At 42.9% G+C, this 23,083-nt stretch overlaps 1 protein-coding gene across 1 annotated transcript; it reads left to right on the top strand.

The window, feature by feature from the left end:
- Positions 1-292: 292 nt before the first annotated feature.
- WEE2 (WEE2 oocyte meiosis inhibiting kinase) lies at positions 293-19,222 on the top strand. Its single transcript, XM_073624093.1, has 11 exons — positions 293-631; positions 1,102-1,289; positions 6,869-6,926; positions 7,020-7,192; positions 8,563-8,684; positions 10,287-10,433; positions 10,953-11,048; positions 11,345-11,430; positions 16,386-16,556; positions 17,527-17,669; positions 18,889-19,222. The coding sequence occupies exons 1-11, from the start codon at positions 293-295 to the stop codon at positions 19,037-19,039; spliced, it is 1,674 nt and encodes a 557-aa protein (XP_073480194.1). The 3' UTR covers positions 19,040-19,222.
- The last annotated feature ends 3,861 nt before the right edge of the window (positions 19,223-23,083 follow it).

The following is a 23,083-nucleotide window of genomic DNA, read 5'->3' as shown; positions in this document are numbered from 1 at the left end:
CTTTACACCCTTAAGAGAAGTATGGCCAAAGGTGTGTTTTTTTTTTTTTTTTTTTTTTTTTTTTTTTTTTTCTCGTCTTTTTACTTCTCTTCTGGGTCACAGGAGTGCACTTAACTTTTGCTTTCACATGACCCAGAGTCCAGCTGATAGGGGGTTATTGCCCAATACTGATGCTGCAGAATGGGAGGTAAGTATGTATATTTTTATATAGCTTAACATTTCCTTTTAGAAAGTGTTTCTGCTGCAGATTGTCTTTATTTTTTTTATTTTTTTTTTTTTTTCCCCAGCAGGGATGATGTCCACCATGATGTATGATTGTGGAATTATTCAGAAACTGGACTTTTCCAGCAGTGATGAAGAGGGTGATGGCAAAGACTATATTCAGGGTTCTCTTGGCATAGAGGGCCCTAGTGATGCCATGACATGGAGGACAGGGGGCAATCTGTTCCCAGTTACTCCCCAACGTAATGAGAGAGGAGTGTCTCCTTCAGGGGCCTATTTGGATGGAAGCCCTGGCAGTGATGGCTCTCCCCTAGCTAAGATGGACTCTGATGGAGATTGTCCTGGCACCCCCCTACATTACCACACATGGAAGAAACTGAAGCTTTGTGACACTCCTTTTACCCCAAAGGTAAAACTAACCTCTTATGGGGGATTGTGTATTAAGAAGTTTTAATAAAACTGTTGTATATTCCTCTAAATGTTTCACAAAAGCTTTCATCATTGATTATCTGATATGCAGAGAAGACTGGCTACATTCAGACTGTTAAAAGCAAGGTATTTAAACTGTACAGGGATAAAACTGTGGCCAGACAACCAACTGCTATGCATTCTGTGCCATCAAACATCTGTTAAGCATGCAGTTATGCTCCTTGAAGATGTAACATGCCCATCCCTTGTCTATTGGTAAATGGTGATAGTCAACGGGAATTACATAAGCCGTTTCTATTTTGTTCCTTACCTAAATATGGGACACAAATAACAGATGTTTAGTTTCCACCATTGCAGGGACTGAAGTTAGCGGTGGACAATGATTTTCTGTTCTCCGCAGTGTAGTACAGAAGTTGCTAAAAAAGTGATTTTTTTTTTTTTTTTTTCCAGAGCTTGCTATACAATAACCTACCCTCACCCAGCTCCAAGGTGCCCTGTCGGGGGCAGAGGATAATGAGGTTCATGACTGGAACTAGTGCAGAGCTGGATGACCCTGCCCTTGTCAATGTTAATCCATTCACCCCCGAAACTTATCGTCAAATGCAGCTCAATGGCAAGAGGAAGGCAGAATCCAGCAGGTGAAATCAACTGTTTCACATAGTCCACTTTTTACTAAGACAAAGATCTACTTCAAAATAAGTTTGATTTTTAGATCAGGGTAACCGCTTGACACTTGTTTTAGGATTAAAAAAAAAAAAAAAATTGCTTTAGTTATGCTTTTAAAGCAGAACTTTACCCATAACATGATCAATGTTTTTGCAAGAAACACATTCCACATTATGCTTGTGCTGGTCTGGTTTCTTCTTGCTGGAGGCTGCCATTTAGCTGAAGCCCAAAGCCCCTGAACAGCAGTAAATCATAAAGCAGGACTAAACCCATCTATGGTTTAAAGTTGAATTCCTGAAAACCCTGGATTGCTAACTCTTGCATTTGCTTGTATCATTAACCAAACTGTCAAACCATCAAATGGCTGGTGTCATAACTGACTACATGTGAATCACCATGGCAGTTGCAGATCAAATGGAAGCAGATTGCTTGACTGTAAAGGAGGGTTTAATTCTGCAGAGCAGGGAGAAGCAGTATATTACTGGATTTTAAACCGTATAGACACTTATTTTTAATGTTTTACATAGCTGTACCTGCAAAAGGGCAAGCCTAAAGTGATCAAGATGGACTTTAATTTTCTGACTTGTTACACTTTAAAGTGGTGGTCCGGACGAAATTATACTTTTTAAATAAAAATACCCCTATAATACACAAGCTTAATGTAGTCTGTAAACTAAGGTCTGTTTTGTTAGTTTATAACAGTAGTTATTTTATAAACTTACAGCAGGCCGTGGCCATCTTTAGTCTGGGCATCTGAAGCCAGACTGTATTTCTTCCTGGATCTCATCCTTGCAGATCTTGCACATGCTCAGTGCAGCAAAAGCAGTGTAATAGGTTTCAGGTCAGGTTTCCATAGCAACAGCTGTGTCAGAAGAAGTTGCCGCCCCTTCCCAGAAGGCATTGCAAACAGGAAATGATGAGATGGGCCGCGGCCAGGGGAGGAGGAAGTGAAAAATGAATACAGCAGATATACAGTAAGTGCTGAGAACAAAATTAAAAAATATCCAATTCGTTTACAGTGCACAGTTTAGTGAGGGATGCTGAAGAGTTATAAAAGTGGGTGGAACTCCACTTTAAATACAACTGCCATGAGAGAAATGTAGGAGCTGCCTTTTGCAAGTGCTAGTTGCCAAGATATACAGTTGCATCCTAAATTTTCATGCCTTGGCAGAATTTGGCCGTTTTTCAGAGAATAGGAATAACACTTTTTTTTTTTTTTTTTTTTTTTTTTAAATCATAATGGCAACAAACTACCCAATTTACCCTGATCACGTTTACATACCCTGGTGATTTTGGCCTGATAACATGCACACAAGTTGAGACAAAGGGGTTTGAATGGTTATTAAAGGTAACAATCCTCACCTGTGATCTGTTTGCTTGTAATTGGTGTGTATAAAAGGTCAATGAGATTCTGGGCTCCTGACAGACCCTTGCATCTTTCATCCAGTACTGCACAGATGTTTCTGGATTCTGAGTCATGGGGAAAGCAAAGGAATTGTCAAAGGGATGAAGGAAAAGGTAGTTTAACTGTATAAAACAGATAAGGGAAATAAAAAGCTATCCAAGGAATTGAGAATGCCAATCAGCCAGGGCTGTCTTAGAGTGAGCACACATGGGCACTGCCCAGGGGCCCCAGCTGCATGGGGGGGGGGGGGCTGCACTTTCCCCAAAGCAGCTGGTCCTTCAGCCCATGCTGCCCGGAAATTGGGGGGGGTCCCACGATGGCACTGAGTGATGGACACACAGGGGAGGCAGGCTGGCAGCGGCGCGACGTGCTGTGCAGAACACGACCTATTATTTCACAGCCAGCAGGGAGGGGCAGGGCCGGAGCGCCAGTGATACTGACCCCCGCCCCATGCAGTTTGAATGCTCGGGACTCAAAGGCCGCGGGGTAGGAGCTCGAGTGGGAGCTTCTGAGTCGGCAGCACTGGGAGCCCACCTGCGGAAGTAGCATTGTGGCTAGTGTGATGTGAGCCCAGCTGTCCAGTACTGTTTGCACCGAAGGGTTTGGGATGCTCCCTCCTCCACCCCTCTTTCTGCCTGCTTGATTGGTATAGGTGAGTCCAGTGCTGGAGGTGGGCACATAGCCAAAAGTTCATACACTGTATCTCCACTGGAAAAGGGGGTACTACATGGGTCAGAGTGCTGGGGGGATTATCTTGGGTGTAGAGGGGCCAGAGTGCTGGGGGGATTATCTTGGGTGTAGAGGGGCCAGAGTGCTGGGGGGATATCTTGGGTGTAGAGGGGCCAGAGTGCTGGGGGCATATCTTGGGTGTAGAGGGGCCAGAGTGCTGGGGGCATATCTTGGGTGTAGAGGGGCCAGAGTGCTGGGGGCATATCTTGGGTGTAGAGGGGCCAGAGTGCTGGGGAGGCATCTTTCTGCAGATATATGCACAGGACAGCTTTGTTACTTAATGCCTGTATTTTCTCACTGTTTCTTTGCTGTCCTACAGAATGATTGATTGTTCATGTAGTTAATGCAGAGCTCCACCCAAAAGGAAGCTCTGCTTGTCTCCATTGTAGGGGGCCCCAGAGCATTACTTTGCCCAGGGGCCCATGATGCTATTAAGACGGCCCTGCAATCAGCAGTGTTCAAACTCTAATCAAAAGTGGAAAATTAGGGGTTCTGTTGAAACCAAACTACAGTAAGGTAGACCAACTAAAATTTCAGCCACAACTGCCAGGAAAATTATTTGGGATGCAAAGAGAAACCCACAAATAACTTCAGGTGAAATACAGGACTCTCTGAAAACATGTGGTGGTTTCATGATGCACAATAAGGAGGCACTTGAAGAAAGATGGGCTGCATGGTCAAGTCACCAGAATAAAGCCATTACTACACAAATGCTACAAAGTATCCCATTTACAAAATGCCAAACAGCACAGAGACAAGCCTCAAACCTTCTGGCACAAAGTCAATCGGAGCAATGAGACCAAATCTGAGCTTTTTGGCCACAACTATGAATGCAAAATTTTGGAGAGGCGTCAGCAAGGCCTATGATGAAAGTTACAGAGGTGGATTGCTGATGTTTTGGGGATGTGTGCGCTACAAAGGCACAGGAAATTTGGTCAAAATTGATGGCAAGATAAATGCAGTATGTTATCAAATACTGGAGGAACCTTTGCATTCATCAGCCAGGAAGCTGCACATGGGATGTACTTGGACATTCCAACATAACAATGATCCAAAACACAAGGCCAAGTCTACCTGTCATTGGCTACAGCAGGATAAAGCGAAGGTTCTGGACTGGCCATCTAATTTTCCTGACCTCAATATCATTGAGCCACTCAGGGTCATTTGGGTAATTTCTGTTGCCATTATGATTTTAAAGAGTAAACAGTTGATGATAAAAGGCTTCAGCCAAACACTAACCATGAGTGAAAGACGTTGTCATTCATATTCTCTGAAAAATGGCCAAGAAATCATAAATTCTGTCAGGGTGTGTAAACTTATGAGCACAACTGTATATAAAGTGTATGTGATGCATAGTTACTTTGGATAAAATAGGGAAGGGAATAAGTTTCGGGGCTGTTGGGGGGGGGGGGTTCCTGCTGCACCCTTTGTATCCTTTTGCATCGGTTTCAGTAAAAACTGTAAAATTTTTGATTTTTCTGTCACTTTGACAATGGTCAGCAGGACACAGGGTTAATCTCCCATTAGAGATTCACCTTCTTCGCCCTGTTTACGGTGATCCGTGAAAGTCAACAAAAATCCTAAATTTTGGGTTGATGTCAGAACAGTAAAGAAGTCTTTCAATAGGGACACTAGTTCTGGTGGTAACGCCCCAGGATTCCCTCACTGTAAAAGGAATTTCCTCTCGCTTCCTGTTTTTGGCTATGGAACAAAGTGGAGGGGAAAGCTCCCCTATGGGACAAAGTGGAGGGAGGGGAAAGCCTTCACACGGGTTTTTCTTCCTCTATCCTAAATAGATAAATTTTGTTGCACAAAGATTCGATGATCTAAAAAAAAAGCACACAGCGAAGTATGAAAAGCTGATTATCCCTATACTTGTTCTAAATTGGTGATTGAACACAATGAGGGGCTATATTGCAGGTGTATAGGCTGACCTCTCCTAGTCTCTATATACATAAGTGTTTGAGGACAATAGAATACTTTGCTGTTGCCCTTCTCAATTTCACTTTCTCCAATGGTTTTTAAAAAATTGCATCTAGTTGCCAATATTATAATCATGCATTCAGCTGATCACTGCACCCTAGAGACATAATGGGGAATTCATGGTGTCTGACTTTCTAGAATTATGTCATGCCTCTGCATGCAATTTGTTGGTGCCTGCAACAGTTTGAGACCAATGCATGTATTTACCAGAGGCATGGTGGAAGACGTATGTAGTAAAGCCAGCACTCAATCAGGACTGCAGTAAGTGAACTTTATTGTAAGAAGGGTAAAAAAAAATCCATTAAATCTAGCCCCACTGATGTGTTCAACCAATTATGGCCCTAATCATAGCTGTGATTAAAGTTTTTATCTCCAGCTTTACTTTTATTTAGCCAAGTTTGCCCAAACTATTCCCTACACCAGAGTGCACCCACTGGGCATGCTGTATAAACTGTAGCCATGGCATACAGGAGTACAGTGGCAGCCAGTGTTTGTTTTCAGTCAGGCCCCTCACTTACCCCATCTTGCAGGCAGCGCTTCGGGCGGCAGCTTCTCTGGGGCTGCTGTCGTCCCAAGAATCTCCTCCTCCTGGCAGCCAATCTGATTGGATCTCCTTTCGGCCAATTGGGCGGGCTTCCTGGTTGGCTAGGAGGAGAATCCGTGTTAGAATAGCGAATATTAATTCGCTATTGTCACAACTGGGTGTGTTTCGGGCACAGTGCTCTGAGCCCACTTTTTATTTCCGGCTCTAATCGCGTGCTTTAACCCCCCCCCATTGTAATCCATGCTTCTGGCGCCCCGCATGTAGATCAGGGGGCCGGACGCATGGATAGGGGGGTGGCACCTGTACACCCCTAATGGATGGGCCCCCACTGCAGCAGTGTGTTCCAGGTGTGAGATGAGCACTTCCTTGCACAAGTGACAAAATGGCATCAGGCCATCAGGCCGAGTTGCACAATGAATTCATTGACAGAATACAAAGCTGCCTATGAATGGCTAAGCTTCCTCCAATCGACTGAGTTGGAAATTGATGTTTGTCCGCCAACTCTGACTCGGTGTATATTTGAATAGTACTTGCTTTGTGTATAAATTGACATATTTCTAGTTTTTTAGCTTTCTTAGAAAACGAATGTGCATAGCCTATCCATAAGGTTGTCCGTATTTAATTTCTGCCTCTGGCTGCATGATTTCCAAATGCAACCCTGGTCTTGGACCTGATACGGATGAAATTTGGCTGTTCTGCTTGGCTATCTAGGTGTTATACAGCTTTCTACAATAGAATATTCTACTAAATTACATGACCCTTAAACATACCTGTGATGGTCGCATTAGATGCGAAGCTGAATCAGAACCAGAACAGATGTGAATGTTTTATAAATCTGTGGAATGTCTGTTATCTGTGTTTTTTTTGTTTTTTTTTTTTTCTCTTCCTAGCAATGATCCACCACCAAAACACAGGGAGAGGGAGCATGCAGCTCCTGTGTTCTCTCAGGTGGGTACTTGTCACCAGCAGTTGCTGGAGTTGATGATCGTGATGCATTTTCTGTCAACACTTATCACAAGTAGTTAACTTATGTCATTTTAGAGGCTTGTTTTGCGTGAAACAAACATGGTGTCCAGGTACAAAAAAGAATTCTTGGAGATTGAGAGGATTGGATCGGGTGAGTTTGGAGCAGTCTTCAAGTGCGTGAAGCGGTTGGATGGCTGTGTCTACGCCATAAAGCGCTCCAAGAAGCCATTAGCTGGCTCCACTGATGAGTGAGTATTGATAACCTTTTGAAATTATCTTGTATATATGTTGCTATGTAACAACTGTCTATGTTCATCCTTTTCCAACAGTGTAATAGACTATGCCCAATGTGGTGGTGCTATTGCAGGTGCTTGCCAGGCAAGATTGCTTGGATGTAGTTTGACAATTGGGCTGTAAGCAGGACTTGCCCCCCCCCCTAAGTGGGATAAGTGTTTTGTGACAACGTGTCACGAATTGGCCAAGCGGTTCTGGACACCTGACCACCCTGAATATACAAAGTATGTGGACAACTCCCCAAGTAGCTTTTCCATTGAAGGGTGCTGTTAATGCTACAATATAAAGACTTTGTGGACAATTGCGCTATTTCACCTTTGTGGCAAGTTTGGGGAAAGCCTCTTTTCTGTTCTAGCATAACTGCCCCGTAAATGAAGCTCATGCTTGAACTTTTTTGTAGGAAGAATTTTGATCCTAACTAAGCAAACATTTGTCCTCTGCTGCCTACAACAAACAGTTGTGGCTGTAAAAGCAAATGTGCCTCATCAATTCAAGGTGTTGAGACTGTTTGCACCCCCTCTAGCTACCAATTAGTTTTGTGGATCCTTGCTAGCAAAAGAATGAGGTAAAATCTGCACCACACAACATATACCTTGATTAAACCTTAAAATTAGCATAGTGATCGTATATGGACACCTTAACCCAAATGTTGTTCCAAACATACAGCTTGCATATTCAATTGATAAGTGCCCATTGCTGAAGTATCTAGCAGCTTTGTAGACTAGAATTAAACTACATGTGGGATGTGTGGAGGTTACATACAATGACTGTACATTGAAGATTTATTCTCACCTTTTTGTTCTGGTGGCACTTTGAGGCTCAGTGACACTGGTCAAAAAGATGAGGATGATCTCAGAAGGGAAGCAGATGGCAAAACTTGTCAAGAACTTTTATTTTTTTAAATTTTTTTTTCTTATGCTTGAAGCAGAATGTCCAGGATCTTTCTGCTAACATTGAAGGAGAGTTCTTGGCTACTCACGAATTTTAAGCTGGATACACACCATTGATTTTTTTTTTTTTTTTTTTTATTTAGATTTACCTTCAACTATGTAGTGCAAGGGCCAGCCTGATTGCATACCATTTGAAAAATGTTTGACCTAATATGTGGTCTTGGTAAATCCCTAAAGGAAAGTTGTAGTGTAGCCAGCTTTACCTCTCTTGAAAATGCAGGGTTTGTGCAGAAGCCAGGACAGCCCCAAATTTCCAAAATGATCAATGGGTATTTTTTGCATTAACAGATGTAGAACAAACCCTTTCAATAGTATTAACACATGTTAGTTATTGGAGTAAAAGTACACTTATCTAAATGTTTCTGGCCCCTCAGGCAGCTGGCAATGCGGGAGGTCTATGCCCATGCAGTGTTGGGTCACCACCCACATGTAGTTCGCTATTACTCTGCCTGGGCTGAGGATGACCACATGATCATCCAAAATGAGTACTGCAACGGTAAGTAACTTAAAGTTTTCTATGTGGTGTATCTTTGCTGCATGTATAATGTAGGAAGGTGATACATCAAAGGCTTCATGACTGGAGCTGAGATATTGCACTTAAGCTTCTGGATAAGTCTTAATGTGAGAGGAATCCAACCTGCTGAGCAGAATAGGATACAGGTCAAGTGCTGGTTTCTTGACAGGTTGTGTTCTCCTTGCTACAGCTTGACGATGATGCCAAGAAGAGTTGCATTCTTTCAGGCTTATCTGCCAAGCAATTGGGGGGCTTATGTTTCTTGGAGGCTTAACAGGGTGACAGGTGGTGGCTGACAGGTGGAAGTGCTATTTGCAGGAAACCAGGCTCTGCCCAGTTTAAGATTTCAGCTCACTTCTGTTCCCTGTTCTGTCTCTACATCACCAGGTAGACAGGAAATGGAGTTTAATCTTCCAACTGGGGAGACAGATGGCAATAAAAATGTGATAAAGCCATACCAGGTGTGTCAGGCTCCTCTACTGTAGTGAAATGTCGTCCTGGCTGGAGGAATCGGCATCAGATGGAGGTTTCCTCCCCTTTCCCTTTCAATGGATCTTGGTTCCTTTATCATGGTCATGGAGGCTCAGCAGTACATGTGGGCATTGGTTAGGGCAGTCTGCATTCAAATACAGCCTGCCTAGGAATGTCCATTCCTCCGGACTGATGTAAACCTGCCATAGATCAAACTATGGCTGGTTCAGCAGGGACTAGCCAAACTTTGTCTTTTTCTTGATCGGTAGTGCTATCTTTAGCAGGCAACACTGATCATTGTATTTGGACAACAGTGAACTCTCCATACTGTCGGAATACAACATCTCTGTGGGAGGGATTCCCCATTCAGCACAGTGTCATCTCCCTCTCCTTCCATGTTAAACATTTACTGCTCCTCCCAAGAAGCAGCTTACTGTTTGTCTCAGGGCTACAGGCTCTTGAGAAGTACTGAAACAGCGTTGAGACGTTTCAGCAACATATCTACATCTGTTTTTACTAAGGAATGACTAAAAGCACTAAACTTTTTCTCCCTGGAGAGAACGCTGGTAGTATGATTACAATATACAAATCTTTGAACGGTAACTCTAGCATTGGGAGGAAACTATTTGACCTAAAGTCTTTAAAGATATGCAGTCATTCAATGTAGTTGAATGAAAAGCTGTTCAATCTTAAATTGTGCAAAGGGTGCTTTACAGTTTAAAAGGATGTGGAACTCCCTTGAATCTGTAAGAATGCCTGCTGGAGGCAGGCTGATGGAATCCCTGCAGCAGGAAGACCCAGCTGTCCCAGAGCCCACACTGTTGTCTTCCCCAGCCACCTGCTAGGCATTGGTTGGAGCTCAAAAATTCAGGCTACCTATGGGACTCTCCCCCTTCCTTGTTCTGGAAACATCCAGAAAGGGGGGGCAATCAAATCTGCAGCCTGTGATCTCTAAAAAATCCAGAGGTAATTTTTAATTTAACCTATCAGCCTACCTAGGAGATTGCTACGCATTCAAATACTTAAATATGAAATGACTATTTTATATTGGTAAATGTTTGGTCCTTTGCAATGATGCCATGCTAGTGTTTTTCATGAAGTGTTTGCTGTCAGGTGGAAGTCTTCAGGACCAAATCGTGGAGAACACCAAGTCTGGCCAGCTGGTGATAGAGCAGGAGCTGAAGGAGATTCTTCTACAAGTGTCCATGGGGTTGAAATACATCCACAGCTCTGGTCTGGTGCACATGGACATCAAGCCAAGTTGGTACCAAGTAGATACTGTAACTCCTATAGAAGATATAGGTCCATCTTAAAGCTACAAAGAGCAGAAAGCTGCCAATGTTCAGCTACTTATGTGCTAAAGGTTTCATGCTTATTAGGGACTTGCCTGGTTGACCATGTGGCTTGCCCAAAAAATATTTGGCTATTCCACTGCCCAAGCACATGTAGGATAATTTTGATAAAGTAAATATTTGCCCCAATACACAGTATGGCAAGCTTTTTTCCTACCAGTTCAGAAGTTATGTTGAGTCCCCTGTAGCAACTTTTTAGTGTTGCCACTATGCTTTAATGGAGGAAATCTCTAACTAGATAAGGGGCCAGGGAAATGAGCTATTGAGTGGAGACTTACTGAAGTTGTGTATGTAATGTATGTAAAAGTAACCCATAACATCAAATTTGTACAGTTCTGACCTCATTCCAAAAGAATAGCTAGTCCCATTTTAGGTTATAATGCCTTCAAAGACATGCACCTGCCCTTATCTATCAGTTTTCTTTCAGGCAATATCTTCATCTGTCGGAAGATGACAGAGGCAGGACAAGAAGACAGTGATGGAGAAGATGAGCATTCCTCTGCCAGTGTCCTGTATAAAATAGGTGAGACTTTGGTAGCATCCACAAGGCTCTTATAATTATATTTTATGTAAAGTCGTCACTCATGGGAGCTCCCACAAAACAAAGCCGTTTTTTAAACTCGCAGTGAAGTCTGGTTGAGGGATACCTGCAAACTCGTCAGTTTGTGAAATGACCCATCTGCATAAAGCATTAGAAAACCATTTTATACAAAGTTATAAAAGTCCCTTTGCCATCTACTAAGGGTGTTTTCTACTCCAGGCCATTCAGATGACTGGCCTACAGAAAAGTTTGTAAAAACTGAATTTCTGTTTTCCCAGGTGACCTTGGTCATGTGGCATCCACCACCAATCCACAAGTTGAAGAAGGGGACAGCAGGTTCCTGGCAAATGAAATTTTACAAGAGGTAAATTTTGAATGGCATAAAGATTAAGGCTGGTGATATGTGCGTTGCAGCAAAGCAATATCTCAACCTGGCGCTCAAAGCACACTGCCACACATAGCTGAGAGAAGTATGACTGGGTTTTCTTGCATTAGCAGACAATACAAAATCAATGGGGTGACTTAATGCAATGAACACGGATGTGTGAAATGTCACATGTCAAACTGCATACAATAACTCAACAAAACACACTTTAGAGTGGTGAATGGACCTCAGGAGAAATCAGGACAGCTGGTAGTGTACATGGCTGCCTGTGTGGTGGTTGGCTGCATTAGCACATAAGACTCTTCTGGAATGGACCTCCCACCTGTCAGGCAAGAATCCTTGTACACAGCAGGAGTACTTCTTGAAGGCCTGGATGACCTGTCTTTTCAACACCCATATCAGCTTCACTCAGGCAGGTAGCAATCCAGTGGTAATATATAAAAATGCATCTTAAAGATGAGAGCCCAATTCTAAATATTTAATTGAAGCTGTTAATGTTAGAAATATGCAGCTTTTATTTAAAATTCTACCGCATTGTTCAGGCACCTATTTGGGTTGGCAATGGTCTAACCATGCTCTTGCTTTGTCACCTAGTTTAATGCACCCCGGGTGGACAAGCAGCTGTGCCAACACACATTAGCAAGCATGGTCCAATGTCACAATCAGGAAACCTGCCCTGAGAAAAGCTATGCAACCATTGCTGGACTTGACGTAGACAAGTGTCTGAAAGGCTAAGTATCAGCAGCGCTGAGATACATAAGTTAACTATATTATGGAAAAAAAATGGAAATTGTCATGTTTAGAAAGCCTAATGTCGTCACTTTACAGGTTATAACTAAAGTTAACAGCTAATGCACGGATCACTTGCATAGTGACAACACAGGTGTATATATTAACAGTCAAAAACGGGCTTGTAAAATTGACAAACTTCTGTGGAAGGGCAAGTACTAGTGGAACGCTAAATTTAAAGTGGATGTGGTAATGAATACATTTACCCTCCCAGTTGCATATTGTGTTGAGGCTAGAACACAAGGGGGAAGATTTATTAAAACTGCACACAGAATTTGGTGCAACCGTGCATAGTAACCAATCAGTGTTTTAAGTTAAGCTTTAGCTTGTTCAATTAAGCTTTGTCAAGAAAACCTAGAAGCTGACTGGTTGCACCAAATTCTGTGTGCAACAGTTTAAGTAACCACACTGTTACAAGCCTGCAGAACCTGGATGCAATGGACTATAGCATATGTACATTAAAGTGGTAACTGTAAAAAAAAAAAAATCCTGTTCCTTTGACGCAAGCTATACAGAATAGTGCATGTACGGTGTCATTTGCCCTTCTCTGCTGTAAAATACCTGGTTGATCCTGCCTTGTCCGGTGTCGCCCTTAGTTTGCTGACCATGGCTGCTTATCCATGATACCATGGTCAGTTTATGTGCCTCCGCCTCTTCTCTACACCCCCCCCTGCCTGTCAGCTCAGGATTCTGTGCATCATCCATTACCTCCCTGCCTCTTCCCGCTATGGCTATAAAATCAGGAATCCCAAATCCTGGAAGCCACTCAGGGCTCCTAACCCTAACGGTGAACCCCATTGAAGTATATGGGAGCCGAGCAGGAAAAATCAATTGCCCATTTTGAAGGCTTATATGTAAGTAATTGTCCATAAGAGGTATCGGGGTCCGGGTACTGCCCTTGGAGGACATGTATCAATGCAAACATTTTTAAACTATCTTTTTCAGGAGCAGTGATTTTAATTATGCTTCAAGTGCAACAATAAAAATAATCCTTTTTAAATAGTGCCGGGGGGGGGGGGTCCCTTTAATGTGCCTGTAAAGTGGCGCATCTGTAGCATGCACAAAATATGCTGCAAAAATGATGCTTCTAAGTCCAATCCCATTTTAAAATGACTCGCGGTATGGATTTGGAGGGGGGTCCCCAAGCCAAATTAAAGCCATAACAGACCCTTATTGGGGCATTCAGCCTGGCAGGTCGGGGGGGGGGGGGAAACCATACCAGGCCACATGCCCTCAGCATGGGGGAGGGGGTTGGTGCTCTGGGGCCACCCCAAAGCACCTTGCCCTCATGTTGATGGGGACAAGGGCCTCATTCCCACAACCATGGCCAGTGGTTGTGGGGGTCTGCACGCTGGGGACTTCAGCAAGGGGGCCCCCTGATCCTGCCCCCCATGTGAATGAGTATCTGGTACATAATACCCACTATCCATTCACCAGGGGAGTAGATAAGGGGGGAGTTAGGGGTGTTCAACCCCCCCCCCCCCCAAGCACTCTGGCAAAATGCCCAGACAGTATCCATGCTGTTTAGCCTCAGCACAGTAGAAGCAATCAGTTTCAGAGTGCAGCAGCCAGCAACCCCCTTCTATTGTGCCCCATCCCCTTAGTTTAATAAGGGGTCCCCCTGAAAAGCATGAAATTACTGCAAGGTCTCAGATGCTGGCAATTGACAGTGCACAGTTGCAGGAACTCCTAGACTCCTTATCATATGACACAGCCGAAGGGAGACTGGGGATGCAGAAGTTTTCCTACTTCTGTGCCGTGCTAAATCTGAGGTCTGGTAAGTGGGGAGGCATCAATTTTCTGTTGAAGGAAGAAGTAAGAATGCCAGTCTGGGGGGAGTTTTTTTTGGTGGGGGGTTAAGGAAAGGGGGTGTGTTCCCTTTTGGAGAAGGGGGGCGTTTCTTGTAGAGAAGTTTTACAGGGGGTGGTTAATGGCAAGGATATGCTTCTGGGAGGGAGTTTGATTGGATGAATGGAGAGTTTCTTCATAATTATAAATCTTTGCTGGGGAGTGGGTATTGACTGAGGGAGAGATTTTTGCTTTGGTGGGTCAGTTTATAGACAGGGGTTTCATTTTTGGGGGGGGGAGATATTTTACAGTGGGAATCTTTGCTTGGAGAGAGGGTTCTTTGGAGGAGGGGGATATTTTTTCTTTAAAAGTTTTTTTTTTTTTTTTTTTTTTTTTTTTTTTTTATACTTGCCTAAGTGGATGGAGCATTGATCCAATGTTGCATCCGTCCACAGCTGTTTCTAAGCCCAACAGCAATCAAAGACTGATTAATCAGTTCTCAGCCTTAAGTGAGCAAAGAGAGGTGACTGTCAGTCCCTGGCTCTGCCCCCCTCCCCCAAGCTCACTGGAATGCCAGGCTATGGAGGTGGCAGGAGCGGCTGGCTCAGGGTCTCTGTGGCTCACTGAGAGGCTGAGCGAGCTGCTGGTCCAGGCATCTGGGTGAATCCTGACTTTACAGTTAGGATCTTTCCACAGCCTGGACCTGCTGAGCGATGTCAGCTGACAGCGTGTTATAGCTGGCTATCAGCTAAAAAATGGGTCACAAGTGCAGAACGAACTGCTCTCCTCCCCAGGAGAAGTACAACTGAGCGGTATGCCGTCCCTTCAGAGTGCATGCACCAGTGACATCACCGGCTGCTTACCATGTGAATATCTCCTAAAGTTTAGGAGACCTTCACTATACCTACAGATAAGCATTATTATAGGCTTGTAGGTACAAGCTCAAAAGCTGGGTTTGCTACAGTTCAAGACTGAATAAAAGCCAAACATATTGACCAGGTGCAAAGGGCACCATCCTGTGGTAGGCAGTGCACAATATTTTTTATTTTTTCATCTCTTAAAACATTTCACAAAATTTCTTAGGACACGTTTTTTTAAGGTTTAAATCACTGAATTTACTGCCCATAACAATATGTTGCACCTGCTTAACCTACACAGTAAGGTTGGCTAAAATCCAGTCTTGGGTCTCATTCTTATATCCTACATGACCATGGTGCAGCACGTATACTGCAAATACCTGCACCCTCAGCCTGTACACCTGAGTGATGGGCTGAAAAGAGCCAAGGCTGTCTGCTGCTCGAAACCTATATCCACCTGTATCTGCACATCCAGTGGTTACCTGCAGGTAGGGATAAATTTTTGCCCTAGATAAGATCTCTGCATCCAGGGTTAGAAATTTGTCCCGAACGGCAGGTAACCACTGTGACCCATGGTTTGTTAGCGTGTTGCTCAGGATTAATCAATGTGGGGAGTAATGTAGATACCAAATGTGCTGCAGGAGTGCCGGCGAGGGATGGCGCTCATGCCAGCTCCTGTAGTCACTGAAGGAAAGAGGAGGGGGGGATCCCTGTTGCCGCACATCCACGGAGTCTTATGGTAATGTAGTAGTGATGGGAGAGACCTCAGCCAGGTTCCCAACACACCCACACCCCAACGTGTTTTGCTTTGTCCCGACCCAGTGGGCTGAAGGAAAAAAACTAGGAAGCTGTGTGTATTGCCTCCTATTCAGTTGAATGGGCATTGCAAAGTCTCATGGCCCACTCTGCTGTCACATGTTTTTACCGTACCCACCCAACATTAAAGTGTAAATGATACCTTTAAGTTTGAAAGACCTGAACCCCCCCAGGAAAATTGTCTACTGCCCTGCCATTTACAAAGTGTACAAAAAGTAATAAAAACAAGTTTTTGACAAATCATTAAAGGACTGGTGCATGCTGGGCCTGTGATGTCACATGGGTGCGGGGCCACCTTATGATGATGCCAGGTAGCACCACCCCCTCTAAATTTTTTTTTTTTATATTTCCATGAATGGGTAGGGGTACCTGATACTCATTCACGTTGGGAAGGGGTCAGTATCTGGGGGGGGGGGCCCTTATAAAAGGTAGCTTCCAAATTCCTGTAAGCCACCCACCGACCCCCATAACCACCAGCCATGGTTGTGGGGATGAGGCCCTTGTCCCAATCAACATGAGTGCTTTTGGGGTGTATGTATGTTTTTGCTGTGCATTTAGCAGTTTGCCTGTTCAGCTTTAACATTAAATTGAGGACTGTTCTGCATGGTCCGGCTTTGGCTCTATTTCTTATGATTCAGATGGATCTGTCAATGCTGACAATCTTCCTTCCTTCCTTCCTTGCAGGATTACAGCCAGCTCCCCAAGGCTGACCTTTTTGCTCTTGGACTCACCATTACCGTAGCTGCTGGCGCAGGCCCTCTTCCGTGCAATGACGACAATTGGCATTACATCAGAAAAGGCAACTTGCCAGATATTCCCCAGTCCCTCTCACCTGCCTTCCATGACTTGCTTAAGGTACAGAGCTTGAATAATGCTCACTTACTAGGCAGCATCTGGCTGCTTATTAATCAGCCTAAATTACTGCTGGTCACCAAGCTGCAGGGAATGCCTTGTGTCGCTGATGAGGTGCACCTGTGATTTTCAAATGGTCTGTAAAAAGAATGCCCTAGTATCCACTAGTAGCAATACAGTGCTACTGCAGGTCATATAACCAACAGATGAACTAATGACTTCATAATTGCCACAATGATTATGATGCAAAATTTCATCTTTGCAAGCTGCTTTGATGGAATTTGTAGAAAAATGTGACTTGGTTTTCCAGCATGACCATGTGATAGCATTGTCAGTGACATGATCAAATGATGGTTAACAATCAATGACCCCTACCGCTGTTTATAATGTGTATCTAGAAATAATTTTTTCTGAAAGATTAAAAAATAAATTTGGAAACCCTTAGCCATTTACAGCCTGATGAACCCTTAATTGCTTTACATTTTGCCCCCCCAAATTTGACTCCAATTTGCAAATGTGTACATTTTTGCAAAATTTCAGTGAATGGAATCTTTTTCTTTCATCCCTAGTCAGTCTATAAAGTTTGACAGCTTGGGTTTATTTTCACTTTATTGCCTTTTTTACCTTCCTGTTTGAGTCAAGTAAACCCAACTTTAGACCTGTCTGCTTTATAGTCTAGATCGGAATATGGTGCTGACTTGTTTTGATGTTGCAAAGTCCTGGCCTCACTGCCCACTGAGTTACTGATCTGAAATGAGCATTAGCCAGTGATGCTACATATTAACCAGACTTAAAAAATTTCAAAGGATGACAGCCTGATGATTACACAGTCTGAAAAGTCTGGTATATTTTCATGTTGTGTGTTTTTTTTTTTTTTTTTTTTTTTTTTTTTTTCCTTTTTAAAATGAGTTTTTTGCTTTTTAGTATGGCAATTTTGAAAGTTCTAACTTGAATATCTAATTCTAACTTGCAGCAACTGATTCATCCAAATCCAGGGTTGAGACCATCTGCTGCTGCCTTGGTGAAGCACGCGGTCCTGAGACGATCAGTTGGGAAGGCAGCACAGCTCCAGAAACAATTGAATGTAGAGAAATTTAAGACTGCCATGCTGGAGAGGTTGGTCATGGTTTATCTATTTTAGAGTAAATTTTGGCTTGAAAAACTTGTAACCCAGTATCCAAATGTATTTTCAGTGAAAACAAACAAGTTCTTGGCCACCAATGTATGGGACATTTTATATATATATATATATATATATATATATATATATATATATATATATATATATATATATATATATATATATATATATTATTTTTTTTTTTAGAAATAGGCCTGGGTGTTGACCCTAAATCATCCCTCTTTGTACACGGTTCTCTAGGCCATTTTTTTGTGGAAACCATTGCAGGTTTTCTTGAAGATGCTGCTGACCTTCTGATGCATGCTCTTTCCAGGCTGTTGAATTGCCTATCAAATCTAACAAGTAGGCAGCCCAACAGACAATGGAGTTCCCTGTGACCTAAAATGTGTGTACCTCTCAGGCTTGGTGGTGAGGGGGTATGTAGTTAATGCTTCCACAGCTGCTGCTAGAGTGCTTACAGGGAATGGAATCCATCCTGGTTCCTGTAGAGCAAGGATATGCAATTAGCGGACCTCCAGCTGTTGCAAAACAAGTCCCATCATGCCTCTGGGTGTCATGCTTGTGGCTGTCAATGTCTTGCTATGCCTCATGGGACTTGTAGTTCTGCAACAGCTGGAGGTCCGCTAATTGCATATCCCTGCTGTAGAGCTTTGAAGAACAATGGGGTAGCCCCTTGAAGGGGCACATCTAGATTTCCTGGAGTGATGGCTAGTGTGGGAAGCTCAGCCTGGACTCAAACCAAGCCACATTGCCAATGCGTTTCACTCCGCCCTTGGAGTTTAGTCACTCCAGGACATCTAGATGTGACCTCTAGGGGCTATCTCATTGTTCTTTGAGAGAATGGAGCTCACACAGCAGGCTAACCACACTGCTGCTAATTGAGAGGCAGTGACTTAAGGTCAGCCTATCAGTGTGATTACTAGCAGCATCTCCAGGTAAAGAAAACTAACACATCCCATTGTTCTTTGAGAGAATGGAGCTCACACAGCAGGCTAACCACACTGCTGCTAATTGAGAGGCAGTGACTTAAGGTCAGCCTATCAGTGTGATTACTAGCAGCATCTCCAGGTAAAGAAAACTAACACATTTACAAAAACTGCTTAGATTGTAGACGGAGACATGATGCCAAACAATGTAAAATATATGGGTTTACATAGCCTGGTTTTAAATATGTAACCCGTTTTCTTTCTTCAGGGAACTGAAAGCTGCGAAACTTGCCCAGAATTCTGGGAAGGATGAATGCACAGATCTACCCTCTCAATCCGATATCTTCTGCCGGGGTAGAAAACGCTTGGTGGGGGGTAAAAACACTCGTTCCCTAAGTTTTACCTGTGGTGGTTACTAGTAGCAATTCACACTGACTATCTTCCAGCTGCCGAAGAGCAAGTCCTCATTGCCTACATCTTGGAGCTTATTGTTTTTGAGTGACTGGAGGACCACTGCTGCAAAACTTTTGTATCCAAGAGCTAATGTGATCTCAGTCCAAATATTTAAAGATGGCTTCTGATAGCCCAAACTTCTTACACACAGATCTAACAGCCTAACAGCCTTTTGCTATCTACCCTTTTTCCTGTCATGGTTTTTCTGATCAGCTTGTGTTTGTTGCTTTGTCCTGTATACACTGTATAAAAGTTGTCTTTTGGGCTACACAAATCACTTTAAGGATCTGACTTTATTTTTTTTACGTAATATTTTACTTCAATGCACTTTTTTAAGTTATATTTTATTTTAAATAAAATTTTAAGTCTGAAGTCTTAATGGTCTTTCTATTGAAGATTTATAAATACTTAAACTCTGCCCTTAAGCAGTTTTTATTGAAAGCCGATCTCCATTTTATTTAAAAGCTAACTCCACTTTTGTGGGAAAAAAAGGCACATACTATGACTTGTGTCACAATTGTAATTGAATGTTTAAAAATCAGTTTTCTTTTTTTGATCTACAGTTCTATAATTTTCTGTGAAATGCAATATTGCTACCTGGGGGTATTCTGTACACTATGTATACAGACCGCCCCAAGATATGTAATTTCCTGCTTGTGTGATTGGCTGACTGATTATTCCCAGAAGTCTGCACTAATATGCAAATCAGATATTGGGCATCCCCTGCAACAAAAATGTCATTTTTGGTAAGATACTCCCAATAGGAACATGTCCTAAAGGGATGTAGGCCCTGCAATTCTCCTCATTGGAGTTGTGCAGGTGCAGCAGCTGGATGATAAAAAAAACTCCCATTAGACTCCTGCTCATGGACAAACACAGAGATTTCTTCAGTACAACAAAAGGTAGGAATCTGCAACAGTTTGTAAAAATCCTTGTAATGTACATAGATCACCCAGAGGGGAATGTGTGTGTTTTGTAAAAAAAAGTGGAGTTACTCCTTAACTTTAATAGCTGGTCCACACATTTACCTTATTCTCATTCTATGAATGAATATAAAGTTTCCTGTGATTGGCTGAGGCAGGCTAATGACATGAATTCAACTAGATTCTGTTCCAGGAGCTAGTTGAAAGTTCTCACTTTGCTGCAGGGACATGCAGTGAGGTCAGTGGCTGGTGAGGCAGTGGCTAGTATCAGAGCCAGATACACAAATTTATTCCTCAGTTTAGGCCAATTATGCATTCTTCTACATATTTTTGGTAAAGAAAATCACAATAAGCATATATTGGTTTGCACAAAAGTTATCGCATCTACAAAATAGGAGATTTATTTATTTTTTTTTAATAGTAATGGTAATTTTTATCATGACAGTGACATTGCAGCGCACAGATTGGGCACTTTTGACACTATTTTGGGACCAGTGACATTTGTACAGCGATCAGTGCTCTAAAAATTCACTGACTACTGTGTAAATGTCACTGGCAGGGAAGGGTTTAAGTGTGTTCCCTGGGCATGTTCTAACTGTAAGGGGGATGGGCTCACTAGGACATGTCAGATCACTGGGAGCTGTAGATCCCTGTTGTGTTGCTAGGCAAAACAGAGAAATGCCATGTTTACATGGGCATCTCCCCATTTTGCCTCTCCGTACCACAATCGCAGGCCACCAGCAGATAGTTTGTGGGACCTACTGGCATGCTCCCACAGTGGGTGCGCCGCTAGCTGCTGTTGACACAGCAACATACGGGTATGTGATTTTGCACACAACATATGTATATCGGTATGAGCTGGTCGGCAAGTGGTTAAAGCGTGACATTTTGGGTATCTAGTTACTGTGTAACATCATTCACAATTAATAAAAAAAATCAGGCTAAGGGGTTCTTTTTATTCATGAAAGAATCTGTCCAAAAAAGTATTTGTGCAGCAATTTTTCGGTGTGACATAAGTTGTAATGACCACCATTCTCTAAGGAGTCTGCTATAAAGCGTGTTCACGGTAAATGGTTAAATAATAAATTATCATCTTATAGCATATAAATATGATTTGGCTTAATTAAAACAGTACATTTTTTCATCAGTAGAAGATTCTCATTCTCCCTCTTAACTGTGAGAAAAACATGGGATTGTGGGTAAATCTTATACCCATTAACCCATGTTTTTCTAGCTAAGAGGGCTGGCCTGGAAGGAAACATTTGTCTTTTAGACGCATGGCCCTTGTATCACACTGCAGTAAAAGGCGTGCCTCCACTGCATTATTTTTATTGGACAGCTTGGGCCAATAGTACTTTACCATTGGTCCAAGACTCCAAGCTATCCATTAAGATCAGTACCTCTGACAAGAAGTGAGGAGAGGCACTGAGCTCATCCTTGCTGCAGTGTGCCAGCTGCATAGGTCGTAGGAGCCCCAAATTTTGACCAGTGGTGGTGTTAGGACTTCAGCTACATACCCACTCTCTGTGACCCCAGGTCGCTGAGCTGCGGCCTTCGAAGCTCAAGTGGTGTGTAATGTGTTTTTGTGGTTCATGGCAGGTGTGGCTCTCCCCCACCTAACTGCATGTCCCTGCCTCGCTGCTGGACACACCTTACATTATATTGTGCATATAGCTGAGGCTACTTAGTTTATACTATGCTCACAGCCACTGAAATTGTTTGTAGTAAATAGTTTGGACCTGCTGGGGTCCAGTCCTCATCCTGCTGCCAAAACATAGTACTGTATATAGCTGATGCTACAGTATATTCAGTGCTCTTTATTTTTTTGGCAGACTAAATGTGGCAAGTGTACATGATTAGAATGAAAAATGAGCAGAGAATGTGTTTTTTTTTTTTTTTTTTTTTTTTTTTTTTTGGGGGAGGGGGGGGGAGAGACATGACACTCTTAACCACCTCAGTAAAGGGCACTTTAAACCCCTTCCTGCCCAGGCCAGTTTTCAGCATCGCACTTTGATAATTGTGCAGCCATGCAACGCTGTACCCAAATACATTTTTGATCACTTTTTTTTTTTTCTTTTTTTGTACCACAATTAGAGCTTTCTTTTGTTGGTATTTAATCGCTGCTGTTTTGTTTAAAAATGAAAACGCCAAAAATTTTGACAGGGCCGGAGTGAAGAGAGAATAGTCTGAAAATGTTGAAAATAAGTAATTTTTCTCATTCCATACAGTGTAGATTTCCCTAATGAAGTCCTGGATCCAACCGGCTATGAGGCTATTCCTCCACTGGGGAAGGGATTTTAAATGTTCCAAGCAAGAAAACGTCTACAAAAACCCTTGCGTCATAAAATCAGTTTTATTGTATCTTAAATGCCATGCTTGCTATACCTATGTGCACTTGTCTGATTAAAATCAACAGTTGAAAACCTAGGTGTCATCTTTTAACAGGATACAATAAAATTGTTTTTCTCCAGTCGTCTTCCAGGATGGCACCCTGAGAGATGACTGGTCCCACCTGACAGGAAATACAATCAACAATGAGGTTAAAAACACCTTCCCTGTGTTCCTCAGTTTTTGATTGTTTCCCCACAGCGAAACTTTAGTTTTTTTTTTTTCTGTGTAGACCCAAAGCTGCAGGCTGGTGGTCTCCCCCTGGGAGCCAGGCTGCAAAGCTTGTGAAGCTTTTCTGGGTCCAGTAGCGCTTTGCTCTTGTGGTGGTCAATAATTTTTTTGTATTTTTGTTAATATTTGGACTATACCTTTGCCAGCATTTGAACTGTTGTGTTTCATTATTTTCCATGTCAGTAGCTAGAGAAGTGCCTTATACAGCCAAATACCTGCAGAATGGAGCAAGAGGTGTGTTTACTAGTGAAAACCTGTCCCTCTGGGTCCTGGAAGTGTATGTTTGGACCACTGTTTGAGTACTCCTAGGGTAGAGGGGGTTAACCGTGTAGGAGCTAGGAGAATAAGCAGGGCCGTTGCAAAGATTTTTGTCTACTTAGGTGAAGATGCATTTCCATTCTCCTGCCATCCACTCCCACCACCGTCCTCCTACCACACCCTCCACAACAGCCCTGGTGCCATTTTTTA

Source organism: Aquarana catesbeiana, linkage group LG03 (genome assembly GCF_042186555.1).
Source record: "Aquarana catesbeiana isolate 2022-GZ linkage group LG03, ASM4218655v1, whole genome shotgun sequence".
Classification (NCBI taxonomy): domain Eukaryota; kingdom Metazoa; phylum Chordata; class Amphibia; order Anura; family Ranidae; genus Aquarana; species Aquarana catesbeiana.
The sequence above is the reverse complement of the archived record's forward strand: the minus strand, read 5'-3'. Positions and strand labels throughout refer to the sequence as shown.

Excerpts from the sequence above, each read along its gene's own strand:
- WEE2 (XM_073624093.1), top strand. The coding sequence starts at position 293 with ATGATGTCCACCATGATGTATGATTGTGGAATTATTCAGAAACTGGAC. Across the intron at positions 1,290-6,868 it reads AGGAAGGCAGAATCCAGCAG|CAATGATCCACCACCAAAAC; the intron begins GTGAAATCAACT and ends TTCTCTTCCTAG. Across the intron at positions 11,431-16,385 it reads CAAATGAAATTTTACAAGAG|GATTACAGCCAGCTCCCCAA; the intron begins GTAAATTTTGAA and ends CCTTCCTTGCAG.